At 42.8% G+C, this 19348-nt stretch overlaps 1 protein-coding gene across 1 annotated transcript in view; it reads left to right on the top strand.

The window, feature by feature from the left end:
• The first annotated feature begins 234 nt into the window (after window positions 1-234).
• Window positions 235-19348, top strand: part of FREM2 (FRAS1 related extracellular matrix 2) — a 117766-nt gene continuing 98652 nt past the window's right edge. Inside the window, exons 1-2 of the mRNA XM_058018343.1 lie at window positions 235-5377; window positions 9022-9111. Of these exons, the coding sequence (XP_057874326.1) occupies window positions 235-5377; window positions 9022-9111 (5233 nt within the window). The remainder of the gene's footprint in view (window positions 5378-9021; window positions 9112-19348) is intronic.

Here is a 19348-nt window from a genome sequence, read left to right as displayed (position 1 = left end):
GCAAGCTCTGCCCAATCGTGGATGGCGGCTTCTCCCCCCGCGGGTGCCCATTGGCTGCTCGGAGGAGCGGGGCGGGGCTTGCCGGGCCGCGGGGCTCCCCTCCGGAGCGGAGCGCGGCGCGCTCAGAGCGCAGCGTGTGCGCGGAGTGAGCGGCGCCGCGCCGGCGGCGGAACTGGGGCCGCTGTTCGGCCGCTGCCGGAGGTTCCCGACGCTTACGCTCCGCCGGCAAGGACGATGCAGTCTCTCCCCGCCCGGCCGCGGCGGCTGCTGACCGGCTTGCTGCTGCTGCTGGCCGGCTGTGCCCGGGCTGGGGCGGCGGAGCCGCCGCCAGGCAACAGCGCCGCGGTCTCCTCGCCGTGGTCGCCGGAGGCGGACCCCGTGGTGGTGGCCAACCGCGGGCTGCGGGTGCCCCTGGGCCGCTCCGCCTGGCTGGACCCCACGCGGGACCTGGTGCTGCAGGTGCAGCCGGGGGACCGCTGCCACCTCACCGTGCTGGACGAGGACCCGCTGTGGCAGCGCCCGGGCCGCCTGAGCCCCCGGCGCTTCCCCTGCGACTTCGGAGCCCGCGAGGTGCAGTACTCGCACCTGGGCGGCCGCAGCCCCGCCCGGGACCGCGTCCGCCTGCAGCTGCGCTACGACTCGCCGAGCCGCGCCCTGGTGCTGCCCCTGGTGCTGGAGGTGGAGGTGCTCTTCACCCAGCTGGAGATCGTCACCCGCAACCTGCCGCTCACCGTGGAGCGCCTGCGGGGCACCAGCAACCCGCTGGACGCCCGCAGCCTGGAGTTCGCCTTCGAGCCGGGCCGGCAGCGCTGCCGGGTGGGACTGCTGCCGCTGCTGGCCGGGCTGCCCCGCTACGGAGAGATCCTCAACCACCCGCCGGCGGCGGGGGGCGGGGAGGCGGCGGGGGGCGGCCCGATGCCGTCCGTGATGTGGGACTGCGAGGAGTTCCTGCGCCTGGGGCTGCGCTACCGGCACACGGCCGCCGGCGGCTCCCCGAACCGCGACCTGGTGCCGCTGGTGGCCGAGCTGCGGGAGGCGGCGGGCGGCGGGGCGCTGCTGAAGCGAGAGTACTTCCAGGTGCTGGTGCGGATCCGCGCCGGGAGTGAGAACGTGGCCCCCAAACCCAGCTTCCTGGCCATGCTGATGATGGAGGTGGACCAGTTTGTGCTCACCGCCCTCACGCCTGACATGCTGTCAGCTGAGGATGCGGAGTCGCCGCCCGACCTACTGCTCTTCAACATCACCTCTCCCTTTGGTCCTGGCCAAGGCCACATGGTCAGCACGGACGACCGGAGCTTACCTGTCACCTCTTTCAGCCAGCGGGATGTGCGGGAGCTGCGCATTGCCTATCAGCCACCCGTGGAGGATTCCGATCGGGAGAGGCTCTTTGAGCTTGAGCTGGAAGTGTTGGACCCAGAGGGTGCTGCCTCAGAGCCCTTTGCCTTCGTCATTGTGGTGAAGCCCATGAACACCCTGGCGCCCGTGGTGACCCGCAACACTGGTCTCGTGCTCTACGAGGGGCAGTCAAGGCCTCTCTCCGGCCCAGGGCCCAGCCCCAACCTGGTGGTCAGTGACGAGGATGACCTTGAGCAGGTGCGGGTGAGTGTGGTGGCAGGGCTGAGGCATGGCCACCTCACTCTCCTGGAGGACACCCCAGGACCTGCTGCCCCTCGTAAACACTTTACAGTGGCTGAGCTGGCAGCAGGCCGAGTCATTTACCAGCACGACGGCAGCGAGTCTCCGCTCAGTGACAACCTTGTGCTGCGGCTGGAAGATGGTGGCTCTCGCCACCGCGTTGAGTTCCTTTTCCCCATCACCCTGGTGCCCACTGATGACCAGCCACCCCTGCTTAATGCTAACACAGGGCTTGCCATGGCTGAGGGTGAAACAGTGCCTATCACCACCCGTGCTCTTAGTGCCACTGACATTGACTCCCAGGATGCCATCCTGCTCTTCACAGTGGAGTCTGGCCCTTCGGCTGGGCAGCTCCTGCTCCGCCAGGCACAGCCACCTCCTGGCTGGGAAGAGGAGGAAGAAGAGGAGAGCTTTTCTTGGAGGAAGGTGCCAGGTGTAGCAGGGAGTTCCCTCATCTATGAAAAGCCAGTGAGAGAGTGGCTGCAGCAGGACATTGTGGAAGGGCGTCTCTTTTACCACCACTTTGGGGCTCACAGCCCTGGCCCTGGGGTTGTGTTGGACCAGTTCACCTTTAGAGTCCAGGATGACAATGACCCCCCCAACCGTTCTGGACCCCAGACTTTTGTAATCAGGGTACATCCTGTAGACAGGTTAGCCCCAGAGCTCCATAGCAGCAGCAGCCTGCATTTAATCGTTGCAGAGCAGCAGGTGACGCCCCTGCGCAGGAAGCACTTGTGTTACACAGACCAGGACTCAGGGGACCGGGAGCTTCGCTACACAGTAATCCAGCCCCCCACTGACACCGACTCCAACCACCCTCCCGAGGCTTATGGAGCACGTCTTGGATCCCTCGTGCTGACTGAGGATCACTCTGTGGAAGTTACGCATTTCACCCAAGCCCAGATCAACCATCACAAGATCTCGTACCGTCCTCCTCAGGAGGAGCTGGGGGTGGCTCCTCATTTAATTCAGTTTCAGTATCAAGTGCAAGATGCGGCTGGCAATGCAGCCAAAGGGACTTTCACCATCTACCTGCAGCCTGTGGATAACCAGCCTCCCGAAATCACTAATACTGGCTTCACTTTGCCTGAGGGAGGCAGCCATGTCCTTAGTCCAGCTGAGCTGGATGCCAGTGACACGGACACTGAACTTGCCCGGCTCAGATTTATCCTGACCCAGGCTCCTCGGTATGGCCAGTTGCAGCTCTCTGGGTACAGTCTGGTTCCAGGAGGCATCTTTGGCTTGGAGGATATCAGACAAGGGAGGGTGGTGTATGTGCACAGTGGAGCTGAGACCAACAGTGATACCTGCAGGCTTGATGTGAGTGATGGGGTTCATTTTGTGCCCATCACACTGAAAATGAGTGTGCACCCAGTCGATGATGAGGTTCCTACACTACGATTGCCCCCAGGCACTCTTGGTTCCTACCTCGATGTGCTGGAGAATGGTGCTGCTGAAATCACTGCTAATGTCATCCAGGGCACGGATCGGGATACAGATGACTTTATGTTGACCTTCATTGTAGAGGATCCTCCTCAGCATGGGAGCATCCTGGTTCAAGGGGTGCCTGCAGAGAGATTTTCCCAGAGAGATCTGCTGGATGGTGCTGTGGTATATGCTCACACCGGTGGTGAAATAGGCCTTCTGCCCAAGGAGGATGCTTTCAACCTTACCTTGTCTGGCCTCTCTGAGAAGTGGCATGTCAGGGGCAACATTGTTCAAGGAGTTTCAGTCCTGGTGACCATTCTTCCTGTTGACAGTCAAGCTCCAGAAATTTTTGTAGGGGAGCAGTTCATGGTGACAGAAGGTGACAAACGGGTCATTACTCTTGCTCACCTCAGGGCTGAAGATGTGGATACTCCTAGTGATGATATACTATGCACAATTGTCGCTCAGCCCACATCTGGGTATGTAGAGAACATCTCTCCTGCCCCAGGATCTGAAAAATCCAGGGCAGGTGTAGCTATAAGTGCTTTTACCTTGAAGGACCTCCGTCAAGGGCACATTTTTTATGTGCAGAGTATACATAAGGGTGTAGAGCCTGTTGAAGACAGATTTGCTTTGCGCTGTTCTGATGGCATTAACTTTTCCCAGAGGCACTTCTTCCCCATTCTTGTTGTGCCGGTCAATGACGAAGAGCCTGAAATCTTCCTGAGAGAGTTTGTTGTGATGGAAGGCATGAGCCTGGTGATTGACACCCCCATCCTCAATGCGGTTGATGCGGATGTCCCTGCCGATGAGTTAACGTTCACAATCACCAGGCTTCCCAGGCACGGCCACATCGTGAACCAGCTGGTCAATGGAACTGTCCTGGTGGAGAGCTTCACCTTGGATCAGATAACAGAGAGCTCCAGCATTCTCTACGAACACGATGACTCTGAGACCAGGGCAGACAGTTTTGAGGTGCAACTCTCAGATGGTAAACACACCGTTAGGAAAATGGTACCCATCATGGTTATTCCTGTAGATGATGAGACGCCCAGAATGGCCATCAATGATGGTTTGGAGATTGAAATAGGGGAAACTAGAACTATTAATAACAGAATATTGAAGGCTACTGATCTTGATTCTGAAGACAAAACCTTGACATACATTATAACTTACGGGCCAGGACAAGGCCTATTACAGAGAATAAAGCCTTCAGGTGGAGTTGAAAATATCACCCGGGGAATGAACTTCACCCAGGATGAAGTAGATAGAAATTTGATTCGATATGTGCATTTTGGCCAACAAGGAGTTCGTGATCTTATCAAGTTTGATGTGACAGATGGCATAAATCCTCTCATTGACCGCTACTTTTATGTGACAATAGGCAGCATTGATATTGTCTTCCCAGATGTCATCAGCAAAGGAGTTTCTCTGAAGGAAGGGGGGAAGGTGACCCTTACCACTGATTTGCTTAGTACCAGTGACCTGAACAGTCCAGATGAGAACTTAGTTTTCACCATTACCAGACCACCTGTTCGTGGTCATCTTGAATGCACAGATCACCCCGGGGTACCCATCTCCACTTTCACTCAACTCCTGTTAGCAGGCAATAAAATCTATTACATTCATACTTCAGAAGATGAGGTGAAAATGGACAGCTTTGAGTTTGAGGTGACTGATGGCTATAACCCTGTGTTTCGTACTTTTAGAATTTCTATCAGTGATGTGGACAATAAGAAACCTGTTGTCACAATCCATAACCTGGTGGTGAGTGAAAATGAATACAAACTGATAACCCCATTTGAACTCACTGCAGAAGACAGAGATACACCTGATGCACTGCTAAAGTTTATCATCACTCAAATACCAGTTCATGGCCAGATCATGTTCAATAACTCCAAACCAGTCACCACCTTCACTAAACAAGATCTGAATGAAAATCTAATCAGCTACAAACATGATGGCTCGGAATCAGTTGAGGACAGTTTCTCTTTCACTGTTACAGATGGCACTCATACTGATTTCTATGTTTTCCCCAACACTGTGTTTGAAACAAGGAAGCCTCAGACTATGAAGATCCGAATAATGGCTGTGGACAACAGTGTACCTCAAGTTGTAATAAATAAGGGTGCTCAGACTCTCCGTGTTATGACCACAGGTCACATCGGGTTTCTGATTACCAACAAAGTGCTCAAAGTGGAAGACAGGGACAGTTTACATGTTACTCTTAAGATCAGAATCACAGAGGGTCCACGCCATGGCTTCCTGATTCACCTGGGGAAAGGCAACCATAGCATCAGCCAGTTCACACAAGGTACTACAACACTTAATGTCCTTTCTTTAGATCACTGGAAACATTATTTTTCATGCTAAACTCTATAGTAATTGATGGGAGAAATGTTCCAACAAAGAGCTCATTTAAAATGGCTTCATAATTTTTTACATCTGTTTATTTTTTATTACATCTGTGACAGCTTTAAACAGGAAATGTGGTCTGCTGGGTAAACACTGATCAAAGGAGCTTCATTTCTTTGGAGAGCTTATTCCAAATAACTGGGATTTGCACTTTCTGCCAGTCACAGTGATAAAAGTTTGGATAACAGAATTGGGCTGTACATCTTAAGAGACAGTGCTTTCTTTAACCATTTTTATTTAGAAAATGCTATGGGAGTGGCCAAGCTATTATTAACTAATGGCTCGGGTATCGGTTGCTGTACAGTCTGAGCACACCTAACTGTAAAAGCAAAATCCTTTCCCCACCAGTGGGAAATAATATATTATGAGTGCATTTGTTAATTACACAAATTAACTTAATTACACAAATCTTTACCACAAAGTGTTTGTGGTAAATTAAAAGGTAATGTAAACAATTTAAAAATAATGTTACCCGTTCTTACTTTTTACATGGCACTAAAACATTCAGTGATATAAATAGGGCAAAACCCACATGTGTCATATATTCTGAAATAAAGCCTCAACCCAAGGCTGTGAAGTAACTTTAATTGAAATGGGAGCATTAGCTATTCTCTGGAGAATTTTCCATGTTACTTTACAATGACTTAATGGCTAGTTAACTAACAATGAAATTAGGGTTTTTTGCAGCCTTCTGCAGCTGTGGAACGAGCAAACAGCAGCAACAGCATGGACATTCAGAGCTAAATGGGCCCAGCCAGGCTGGGCTGTGTGGTTGGAAGGGCTTGAGGTGAACACTTGCAGTTGGCTGTGTTTCATTTCACAGAGCCCATACTGGTACATAACATACGTGTTAAAGTCTTGGCTGTAGCAATGTTCTTGTCAGACATACCAAATCTTTCAAATAGGTCTGATGAACTTTGCAATGGCTGAAGTGTCTAAAGTTTTGCAGTGATAGTGCAAAAAAGAGGATGAGAGAAGACCAGACTGTCCAAGCTTTGGGACCACCACAGTTCCTTTAAATGTTAGACTTCAGCAGTGAACTGTTGTCAGAATACATGAGAAACAAGAGAGAAAGGGAGTGAGCAAAAAAAGAGATTATCACTTATTTTAGTGGATTTTCTCTTACATTGAAGAATGTATAATTATTGAACAGGTGTTCTTTGAAAGCAGAGGAACAGTGATATCCTTTTTTTTTTTTTTTTTTTTTTTTTTTTTTGAGGATGTGTAGCACTTGAGAGAAGTACATATTCCGTTTGCCCCCCCTGTGCCATGTGGTCAGGTGTACATTTGTCTGATGACCCAAATGAAGTTGCTACTTGGCTTTGAATTGGCTGTCCAACCATATGGCCTGAAGGCTGTCTTAGTATCCTGGGGCTGCCCAAGCTGAGGAAGAAGCATGCAGCCCTTAGGAAAGGTTTTAAAGCTAGTGAGGATCCCCAGAAAGTGGTGTAACTTCACAGTTTCACACACAGCATGAGCACTCTTATTTTGTGTTGGATTGAAGAGTGTTTTTAAGAAATATACATTTCTTCAATAATATTGGCCTTTGAGACCACTATGTTTATGCTACACTGAGACAAATAATTGTCTAATGTTCAGAGCAGAAATAAACAAGATCCTATTTTGTCATATTCATTATGATCCCAGTCTAAGGACAGATTTTGCAATGGACTTTGGGAAGCCTTTGCATTGACTATTGGACCTATTGTTATATGCTTTCTTTTTATGTTTTGATCTTCCCCTCTCTTTAGGCCTCTTATCCTGTCATGTGCCACCTCTTTCAAAATGCTGAGTAGTTCCAGTTTGATAAACACATGTGGGTTCTTATGGGGCTTGTAAAACTTTATTAATAGAGTCTTCCAGTTTATGTTGGAAGGGACTTCTCAAGGTCATCTGATTCTATCTCTACTCAAAACTGGGACAACTTTGAAGTCAAATGAAGCTCTTTAGGACATCATGCAAAAAAGTTTTGAAACCTGCTTGCTAGTTTGTGAAGTCCATACTCAAACTCCCATTTCTTGGATTTGTTCTTGTGGTTGTATGAACAGGCAGCCTGACCACTTCGAGTCGTGTATCAAGATTCATTGTGTGTAAGCAGCGGGAGCAGCCCACTTTTTCAGATATTTGTAACTGAAAGAGATGACAGAGCAATTGTTTAGAACACAGATTTCTGATAGTGGGGATGATTATATTTTTTGAAATAAAAAGTTATGCTTGATGTATTTTGAAATTATGTTGGAGAATGCCAGTACAAAACTAATTTTATTGGGCACTGTAGTTACACAATTACAAATTGTGCTCATAACTAGGCAAATTATGATATAACTAGCACAACCTAATCAGCTATGGAAGGAGAGCATAGACTTGCTCAAGTGACTCCAAGCATGTTGTTAAGGAGCAGAAAACAGGTCATTCTTTGCAATCATTTTGACAAAATTAAGATCTTTGGATGGCAGGTGTCCTTTTTTTCTTTTGAGGTGGTCCTGGCCCTGCAAGCACCGGCTCAAGTGCTTATTTTTACGTATGCTGGAACCATGGATTTTGATAAGGCTACCCACATGAGCAGAGCTGAGTACTTGTGTGTTTGCTGGAGGAAAGATTTATGTACTCCACTGGCTTGAAGAAGTATTTGTTTGCATGCTCTTTACAGCCCCATGAATTTTTGATCTTTAACTTTCAAACATTTATGGAAGAGATTCTTCAGTCACATATATTTGCTGATAATCCTCTCAGCTTGTTTGCACTCAAAGATGTCTGGTTACTTTTGGAACTGGAGGTTTTGTGAAGCTCTAACAAAAGTGCTTTTGGGTTTTTTTACCCATGCATCCACCCTAACATCAGAGGAGAACTTGGGTGGTACTTGAGCTCCACTTTAACGTGATTGGTTTCTAACACTTCTTCTTGAAAAAAGTATCAGACTTGGGTTTTTACCAACAGCAGTCCTTCAAAGAAAGTGACAAAAATTAGTTTTTATGTATATACATGTTTCTCATCTCAAGGAAACCAGAAAAGAAACAATATTAACAAATGTTTGTTTATCTTTTACATCTTTTATGGTAACTGCTGGTTCAAAATTCTTCATCAGTTTTTTTTCCTTACTGAAGTAATTTATGTTTACTTTAATTGCATCTATTTGGGTTCTTAAAACAGTCAATCACTGTAACTGTCCTCTGCAGAACTTTGCAGGCTGAAGAATGACAGAATCAATATCCTTGTGGAGATACACCTCTGTTTAAGAAAAGGAACCACTAAAAATATGAAGTAGTTCTGACTGTCAAGCCCATGTTTGTCAATTTCATTTCAGTCATTTTTGTAAATACAGGTTAAAAGAAAGGGAGCCCTGGGGAGGAGGAAGTAAAGGGAGAGAGAATGAATGATATTTGTAAAACTTCAACACTGTTGATACTGAAATTCCTCAGTTCTGCTGTGGGACCTTGACCTCCCTCTTGTTGAAGCTAAACTATTTAATACATGTCAAATTTTTCTAAAAAAAGATTTCCTGTCTTCATAATTTAAAATAAAGTCTATTTTTCCTCTTTCCAGCTGATATTGATGATATGAAGATATGCTATGTTTTACGAGGGAGTGACAATGCCACCAGTGACATTTTTCATTTTTTGGTTGAAGACAGTGGTGAGTACTCCTAAAATCTCAGTTTTTCTTCTTATTTAAAGACAAAGAATTTAGGTGTCCTTTGGGAGCTGAAGAACATCAAATTTAATTGAGGGAAGTCTGTGTTATCTCCTGGAATGTGATTGATTTTATGGCTTTCCTATATTTTGAAATATTTCTGATGATTGTGAAGAGAAGTGTTGATGAAATGGTAATTGCACCTAATGAAAAAATCTCAACCTACTCTGGCAAAAAAGTGAAATTCTGTAAGTCTACTCAGATACTACTTTCTGTAGTTTTCCCTTTGTATTCCCTATCCAGACTCTTCACACATAAATTATCCTAAATCTTTATCTTGAGAAACTTTTCATTTATGGTTATTGTTGCCTATCTTTTTAAAAGGTTCGAGTTCTAAGACCATTCTTATCAAAATATTATTCATATCAAAACATGCACCTGTTGTGTAGAGTTCAAGTTTTTATTCTATGTACTTAACAGAATCCTCAATGGTTTGTCAAAGGTCTTTGTCAGGCAACTGGTGTCAAATCTCCTGGAAAATACTATTTTCTGGGATTGTGAGGGATGCAAAAGAAAATTATTTGAAACAAATTGAGAATACTGGCATGTACTCATTTGAAGGAGAACTATGTTGTGGGTTTTTTTATTTGTTTTAAAAGCAGAAGGAAAGAACAGTTTAAAGGATAAGCAAAATAGATCAACTGGCTTTTTCTTTTCCTTCCAGTCTGACTTAATGTGGATATGCCTAAATGTAGATATTCCTCTGTGTGGCAACAGGTGGCTAGATCGTGTTACTTTAATGCCTTTTTAAATATGTGATACATAGCTCTATGAGTAATTGGCAATGAATTTTATTAGTTGATTTAATAATATACTGGTTAGAAAGTATGCTTCAAGTTAGCTGATTGTCAGCTCCTGTACAGCGCTTGTGTTACTGCTTCACAAGAAGCATAGCCAATTAAGGGTATTAAGATCAGTGAACAGGGATTTGTCCTGTCTGTCACAGACTGGGCAGTTTTGTCACCACCTACCATTGCTGAAGGGGAATATCAAAACATATTTTACTGTTTGTTGTGCTGGACAAGCACAGAGGGACCACTACCTTTCGAGACTTTTTGAAATGTCTTTGCAAATCTTTATGACATTAGATACCAGGTAGTGACATAAGAGTTTGCAACACTCGACTTATTTTCCGTAAATGTTTTCTTTTCACGGAGATATAGGTTAGAGAAACTTAATTGTATGTAAAATGGAACATGGGATGCTGTCTTTTCATAGCAATACTTTTTTATAACAGGTGTCACCACAAGGTGACATTGTTCATGATTTTTGAGTTATTCTTTCAGTAAGTGAACAAATATTCCATCTTGAGATTGTTTAGAGGTTTTAAGTGATGGGGTAGTTAAAGCTGATGAAAGTTTGCGCTCAGTGAGCTGTTTAACATCAGTTCTTAAAACTGAGTTGCCCCTTGAGAGACCAACGTTTGTGGGAGTTGTCTCTGTGCTATTTAACACTTCTTAGTGGCAAATACATTGTCAAAGTAAATTGCACCTAATATATAAATTAATTTTTTTCATTGGAAAGCTTACCTGTCACATCTGCTTCTATTGGGCAGAGTTGTAGCAGCCTGTCCATTGTAACAGCATGCTATTTTTCAGAATACAAAGAATCATGATAGCAAGGTGCTTGCTGATTTTTTAGAGCCTTTGGAAGCTGTGACATTACTTTCATAGACACTACTTAGCTAGATGGTTAGGTGGTTTTTGCTATCCTGAGGCCATTTGTTGACAGAAAAATGAGCTGTGCTGCATTTCACAGTATTTCTGATTTCGAAGATGGTAAAGATGTATTTAAAGTTGATGAAGTTGTGATCAAAACATTAGCAGTTGTCTGTCTGAAATATCTCAAGTTTATTAGCAATGTCTTTAGAATCTGTAACAGCTGAAAAATCCAGCAATTTAATCTGCTTCTATTTCCACCCTCCTGAGAAAGACATCAAAGCCAGTGTTTTGCAACTCAGATGTATTTTGGCAGACTTTCAGTTGTACCAAGGCTATTGTTTAGGAATTTTTTTGATTTTAAGCCAAATCATATTAAGAGACTCCACACAAGAGCTGAGTGAAAGATGGAGCACAGGTGATCAACATCCATTGTAGAAAGCCACGCTTTAGATTTCTTCAAGATTTTTGCAGTAGTAACAGGTTTGTGCTGCCCTGCAGTGCCTAGTGCTATAAATCAGATAAGGGGGACTTCACTTAAACTGAATTGTGTGATAGTCCCTGAGTGATCTGGTTTAAATCAAGAAGCATTTCAAAATGTGATTTAATGAATGAATATGCATTTGTATAATTCAGCTAATGTAATTTCAAATAACATAAAAACCCTAAAATAAGTTACACCTCGCAACCCAAGTATTTTGTATCTTCTAGGCTTTCATGCCTCAGCAAGGGGAACATACAACAGCACTTCCTGCTCTTTTCATGTGACATGAATTAGAAAGTTATTTTTGCCCCAGACCTGTATGTTGCCTGTAAAATACTTTTCTACATGTCCTGTGATATTTGTTCATAGTCTCTGAACTGCAAATAGGAGAAGAGCATGACTTCCTCTAGGTCTGTCTTTGGTGGCTGATCTGCCATGCTCATTATACCATGACTTATGAAAGCAAATGCAGAAGCTCTTTTGTCGGCCTCTTAAATGAGGAAAGTCTGACTGGGGCCTGAGGCTGTTATTTCATGCAATTGCCTGGAGACCAAGTACAAGGAGTCATCAAGCTGCTCTGGTGTGAGCTTTGTTGTGGATTTGGAATTTTGTGTATCTTCTCACATGCAGTAGTATTTATGGTAAGCAAGTTAGGGCAACAGCAGCCTGGGTGGGTAGGTGAGAGGGAAAGGGCCAAGTCAACCCTCTGGCCCCTTGCCTGCTCCCCTTCTTGCAGTGGGAGTGAGGTGAGTGCCATGCTGCACACCAAAGCGTGACCTGGGCCCTGAAAGCATGAAACGTGGCACTGGAACAAGGCTGTTTGCTTAGTGGCCAGCAGAGAAATGAACAGACAAACAAAGAGTAGCTTGGGGATTATGGCTAGCTCATAATAAACTTTGTGATGCTAACTAAAGAGAACAGACATGGGCTGAATATGAAGAGAAAGGAAATCCATTTAAAAGGAAAGTCCTTAGGACTATAATTAACAAGCAAGAGCATAGGCTTGCTGTATTCAAACCAAAATTAGAGGTTTCACCAGGAAGAACTGGTTGAGATTTAAAGCTCTGAAGGAGTCTTATTGTCAGCATCAATTACATACAAATGTATGGCCGTAGAGATTTTCTGGTTTTAAATGGCATTTTTAATAAGAGCAATTAAAAAGTAAAATAAGCTGGACACAATTCCCCTTTTTATCAACACTAATGTTTTTTAAAGGTAGAAAGCTTATGCTTCCTATGTAGGGGAGATGTTCTGCTATAAAGTGGGTGATCCCATGCATTTCTGTTGTACTTAGAATAAGAAGACTCTGTAGTATATCAGATGCTGCTGAGTTGGTGACATTTTCAAAGAAACTACTGTGGTTATTAAGAATTTAATTTCCATTTTGTTTTGAATTCTAATCTTAAAATAATCATGTGGAGATCTTTTGGTACCGAAAAAGTGTTATGAGTCCATTTCTGCGAAACTTTGAAAGAAGAGTGGAATTTTCTTTTTCACAAAGGTTGCAAAATAGTCTCAGTTGAATCACATTCCTCAAGAGTGGCCTCTACATTCCATTAAGAAGGTGGAGAAAAAACCCTTCTTAGCAAGTGCAAGCATGTGACAGTGGTGAATCCTGATGTTTACATTATAAAAATCCTTAATTCAATGATCAATAAAGGAATGAATGCTACCAGAATGCAGGGAAAGCAGAATTTTTATTTCTCATGGGGAGGTAAAATGCAAATCTAGACTGATAGCTAAACTGCTACATGTATTTCTGGTATGTAAGTTTCAACACTATTACGAGACTCAGTAGACTGAAAAAAAAAGATCCAGTTGAAAATGCTTGTCTTTTAATAAATGAAAAACACACTCATAGACTAAATTAAATCTGATAATTTTAAGGAGAAGCTGCAGTTTTTGCAGCAAGTTCATTTTACTGGAAGCTAGGCAAAATTATGTGTGTAGGGCACTGCATAGAGTTGGTGCTTCAGCTGTGCAAAATGGCATTAATCTGTATGGAATGAAAGTTGACACAGAAATTAGCTCCAGTTGAGCTAATGTTGAGCTCTGATGCCTGTTTCAGAAAACTGCACACTACAATTTTATGCTACATCCCTTATGAGTTGTCTGAGGCATTTTTACTCCTTATGTGAACTGGGCATGGAAAATGCAGTTAAAACTGAAGTCTGTTGTTTACCTTCTCTTTATTCTTTGCTCATCTGAGATTCCTTATTGTCACTGCAGTAAGTTGTAATAATTGACTAAGAATCTGGATTTAATGCCCAGCTATCCATTCTGTAGATGATATTTTCTCATGAAAGGTGCTATTTCAAATAATCTGAAACTGGTTGAACTGGTTTAAGGCAGTTTTTTTGTCAGAATCTGCTGATTGTGTAGTGTAAAACAAACATACCCCAAAACTGGCAGTAAACTCAACCCCCAGCAGAACCTCCATGCCTCCAGAGGCAGTATCAAGATGAAATACATTCCCCTGCCCAGCAGTGGATGTCTGGGGTAGCAGCACTACTGTGGCAGCATGTGGACTGCCTGTTAGAGAGCAGCTATTGTATTCTTCTTTTGATTCCCATAAGAAAAATTCTTTATTCTATTTAGGTTTTGTAGATAACTCTGAAATGTTCAAGATCAGGTCACGTAAAGTCAGTGAAGGAATGTTCATCTCTTTTAAATAGTGGTCTGATCCCAGATATTTTTAAAAGAAGATCTTGTTCTTGGCCTGCTTGTTACTTGACTAGTGCTCTCATCACAGTAGTTTGCTGTGTTTGTTCTCCCTGTCTGTCTTCTGAAGCTTGGGAAACTGTCAACCAGGATTGCAGCAGCCATGGAAGAAATCTCTGTGTGCAGCCTTAGTATTTTTTTGTTGCAAGAGGCCAATGCCTCTATTACACTAGTAATAATGCAAAATATTACTAGTGTGGCATTAGTCAGTTCCATTACATTTTCCTGTTTTGGGTAACAAAATAAGGTTAGCCTGATGTGGGCTTTTTGGTCTGGAGCATTCTAAAAACACACCCTGATTGTGTGAGGGGAAAACCCATTTCCTATTCAGCTTTAATTTGAACCATAATCTGCCTGTCCCTTACCTAACTTCATTCTCTGCTCAGTGCTTGAGTCCTCCAAACTGTTTCTTTAGGACTGCTATGATATCTTGCAACACCTTGCCCCAAGGCTAGAATGGTTTCAAAGGAGAAGTAATGACAGATTCTCATTGCTGGTTTAGGAATGTCAGGATCACTAGGGAAACAAGAATTGTTTCATTTCAGGCTCTTTGGGCAGCTTTTCTGACTTAAAGCCAAAGCATCGCAAAGCCACGGCTCACTAAAACTGGTGATTTGCATCATTAGCTAAATCTTACTTAAACTTTTTGTTACAGATCCCTAAATGCCTTAACACAGTACTGCATTTTGCTGTACTAACATTTGACTAAATCCCCACTGAAGCAAGAATCTTTCAAAAAAGAATTCCCTGAAATTAGCCTTTAAGCCAAATTTATGGGAAATTTTAATAAACTTTCCCCAAATATGTTTATGCAAGAAATAAAGAATCACATTCCACTGCCTAGAGAAAACTCTCTATTAAGTTTTTGAAATACAGGTATTGCATCTGTCATCCTTTGTTTTGCTAAACAAATATTTTTTAGAAACTTTACCATTCTGGTATGCTTTATTAATTTATGAGGGAATAATATTTCACCCTTGACTTTAATTATTAAACTATAACAGTTGTCAGTGCTATTTTTCAAAGCCAAAATGCCAATGTTTTTTCCTGGGTGAGCTGTAATAATAATAGCGTCATATCAGACCTTTTGGACTGAATATCTGATAGTTCCTAAAGTAGCAAATGGGTAAAATATGATTGGGAGTTATTTGCAGCATCCTTGTTTGACCTCACTTATAGCATTTGGGCACACAAGTCTTGGCAAGACACATCAACTACATTTATCTTTGGCTTAAAAATGAAGACATCACATGTTGGTGGTTTCTTTGCCATCATTTGCCAAGTGCTGTATTGGATTCTGGTCCATTGCCAGGCTTGTTGCTGCTGTTTTAATATACTCTAGGATGGTACCTGAACACATGTCACACTTCTTACTGTAAGTATTATCAGAGGATTTAAATTGCTTGACACTACAGTTTATATATTTAAAAAAATCAAAATAAATTTTACTGTAAATAAAAGATGAGTTCATGGGGATGTTATTGTCAATGTGGCTGCAAGGTGTCAGCAAAATTGGGTATCTGTAAAAATATACAGGATTAAGAGATGCTTATATGGGGCATATAGAAAGTTTGGTAGAAGCCTTACTAATCTCAGTGAAAAGATTTTCATTGTCTTCTGTACTAGTTATTATATTGGTCTCCTTGTCCTGGCATTTTAGACTGTATCGTGGGAATTACTGAATTTTCCATTTCTGACTTGAATATCACCTTATCCTCCAAATATAGAAAAGACCTGCTTTGTCTAGTTCAAACAAGATGTTTGTTTGAGATGAATTAAGGTAGCTGTGTGATTTAGCAAGAGGATTTTTGTTTGGTTTTGAGTATTTGTGTTCAAATTGTGGTTTTATCCAAAAACAAAGCTTTCCCTCTGCTCCCCATCCTGGATTTTTATTAATTTTCTTTAAAAAGCAAAGCAGTGTAATTGAAAGGGTGAGTTTAGATACTGCCTTGGATTAGCAAAGGGGAGTCAATAGTGGTTTTAATTGTGTTTTATACAGAATCTGAGGAACTTTGTCCAAACATGGAAGTCTCGGATGCAATTCCTACCTTCATTTGAAAGGGTTTTTAACCCATACTTCCACCACTAAAGTGCCTTCGCTTACATTCTGGCCTGTTTTCTATTGATTTTCTGTTTGCTGCCCAAGTAGATGAGTTCTTAATTACTCTTTTGAGTATTGCCTGCACTTGACTGTTCCACTTTTAACTAAGTATTGTTCCATGGGGCCAACAAATTCTCTTTTTTTTTTTTTTTTTTTTTTTTTTTTTGTGTTCTCTCCTCTTCTCCTTTTCTCCCTATATTTCTCCTTTGCTGGTGACACTGCTATGTTCCACAGAATAAAATGGATTAAACAGGCCAGTTAGGATCAGTGCCTTCCAGAATAACCCTAAGGCTGGTGGTTTAGATTAGGGTTTAGAGAAGGCAGGTATTGATTCTGTTCCAGTTCTCCTTGAGTCAGGGCCAATGGTCTTCCCTGTAGAATGGGTGCCTGGACTGTTGGGCTGATTGAATAGAAAGGAAATGTCTCAAACGCCAATACCTGTTGATAGTATTTTTCTAGTTTCCACCTGAGATCACTTGCTGAGTAAACGCACTTTCAAAGAACAGACACAGTTGCAACAAAGTTTACCAGTTCAGCACTTGGAGCTCAATCACACTTGTTTTCCTGAGCTGAATAGTGCCATTGATTTCATTTGACCTGGTCAGATGAGAGACAAGGAAGGTATAAGGTAGCCCTATAAGTACTTAACAGGCTTCTTACTTAAAAATAATCCACAATTTAGCTTTTATATTCTTGTGATAAAGAGTAAGGCCCAGATAGCAGCAAAAGAAGCATGACAATGAGCAGTAAAATTAGGTCAAAATGCAAGAATTAAAGGGATTAAGAAGACACACAAGGCTTAAGTAGAAGAATTGAGAACTCTCAGCAGTAACACTGATTGCCAGTGACATGAGAACCTGCAGAAAGACGCTAATTCCTAAAGTGAACTATAATAAGCTTGTGAAATTATCTTGGTAGTCAGTTGGAAATATTTTTGATTTGGATATTCTGAAGAGCTCTAGAGAAGGGACACTGGCTGCTGTCAAGAAACCCTGCTAACAGCTTGTTTAATTTCCCAATTTGTTTTAATCAAGGGATTCTAAACAGCCGTCAAGATAAGTTTAGCTTTTATCACTTCACTGGCCAGTTAACTGTGTGGAGTCCTCTAGAGTTCCCATAAAGGTCTGTTTGAGTAGTAAAAAACTGTATGCAGGAAGTTTCTGGATTTCTTTAAAAATTATGTTGGTATTTATTCAAAGAGTGATAAGCATCTCTGAAACAAATGCATAAAAAAAAGTATTCCAACAAGAAAGGTTAGTGAGTATTAAGTAATTAGTAAGTACTAATCTATGGAAGGATGCTAAGAATCAAATTAAGTTAAAAATGGGGAAAGTATAACGATGACATATTTTGTCATCAAAGTTTCTCAATTTCTGTATCTTAATTTGCAACATTCTCACTGGTGCAAGTTTCTGTTTGCCTTGCTAGATATTATAAGGGCAATTCTTGCCTTGTCAGCCTCTGTGTTTTTTCTGGAAGAATGAAGGCCGACTAGAAGTTCAACAAGGCAAAGTGCTGGCTTCCAGTCTTGTGTCAAAATGATCCCATGCAGTACTACAGGCAGGGGGAAAAGGACCTGGGGGTACTGATCGACAACAGCTGGACATGAGGCAGTGTGTGCCTAGGTGGCCAAGAAGGCCAGTGGCACCCTGGCCAGCAGGATGAGGTCAGTGATTGTCCCCCTCTAGTCAGCACTGGTGAGGCCACACCACGAATCCTGTGTTCAGTTTTGGGCCCCTCCCTCCAAGAAGGACACTGAGGTGCTGGAATGTCCACAGAAGGGCAGTGGAGCTGGTGAAGGGTCTGGAGCACAAGTCCTGTGAGGAGCATCTGAGGCAGCTGGAGGATTTTACCCTGGACAAAAGGAGGCTCAGGGCAGACCCCACTGCTCACCACCTGCTGCCTGAAAGGAACGGGTACTGAGGTGGGGGTTGGCCTCTTCTCCCAGGTGACAAGCGGCAGGACAAGGGGAAATCGACTCACGTTGCACTAGGGAAGCTTTAGATTGGATATGTTAAAAATTTTTCATGGAAAATCTCATCAGGCGTTGGAACAGGCTGCTTAGGAAAGTGGTTGAATCCCCATCCCTGGAGGTATTTAAAAGACATGTGGATGTCATGATTTAGTGGTAAACTTGGCAGTGCTGGGTTTGTGGTTGGAATCAATGATTTTAAAGGTCTTTCCCAACCTAGATGTTTATATCATTCTATGAAATTAAAGGCTAGGAAGGATACGAGCAGAGTGAAAATCCCATTAGAGTGAATTAATTAATTAGATTTGTGTTGATTATTGTTTGGGTTTGGTCTAGGTCAGATTATCTTAGACTGGTATAGTGTGGCTTGTTTTCTCTAGAGTTTCCTTCAGTTAATTTTTCTTTAACAGATTTAACCAATTATTTTTTTGTTTTATTACTAGAAAAGATTTCATTTAGCAGTAGGCCCTTAGGAAGCTCTTTGAGAAGACAAAAAAAAATTTCCCCTTCCTGAAGAAGGATTTTTGACTTGTTTAAGTTCAAGTCATTAGTAAAACATTAATTCAGTTGGCTTGATACACCATGGCCCTGAATGTTTGCCAGGATTCCAATCTCAGTAACTCTTAACTTAAGTACCAGCGTTGCACTTCTGTTACTGCTCTATAATGCACATTTTCTTCAAGACTGTAGGAATGCTGTTACCACACACTTTGCTGCCTCTCTAAAGCTTTGTAGTTAGGGAACAACAATAATTAGAGAGGGAATTGTAAGGATACCTTTTAAGAATCATTTGAAGCCTAATTCAAAGCCCAGTGCCTCCAGTGAGGCTCTTTGTGCCTCAAGGTTTTTGGTTTGAGCCTCCATCACTGAAATCAGTGAGAAATTTTTTTTCACTCACTACTATGGTGTTCAAGAGCATGTTGTGCAAGATAAGATTCTCATAGCTAAAAGGTTATTCAGCTGTCCCTAAAACTATTTTGCCCTAGAAGTTTTAATTTTACGGCCTTCAAAGTATTTGATTTCTTATTCTGATGTCTGCTTTTTAGACAGAACTTGTGAACTCAAGAGCCTGAAACACTGTAGCCAGTTAAAAAAAAGCCACTATATTATTTCAAGACTTTCCTGGGCTTTGTGCTGAATTCAGTCAATGTCTATGCCATTAAACTGGCTCATCATGACCATAGAGCATTTGTAGTCCTATGTGCTCAGATACATCCCTCCTGAGAGAATTGCACTGAGAGTGT

The sequence above is a fragment of the Melospiza georgiana genome, chromosome 2 (genome assembly GCF_028018845.1).
Source record: "Melospiza georgiana isolate bMelGeo1 chromosome 2, bMelGeo1.pri, whole genome shotgun sequence".
Lineage (NCBI taxonomy): Eukaryota > Metazoa > Chordata > Aves > Passeriformes > Passerellidae > Melospiza > Melospiza georgiana.
This window is presented reverse-complemented; position numbering and strand designations above follow the sequence as displayed.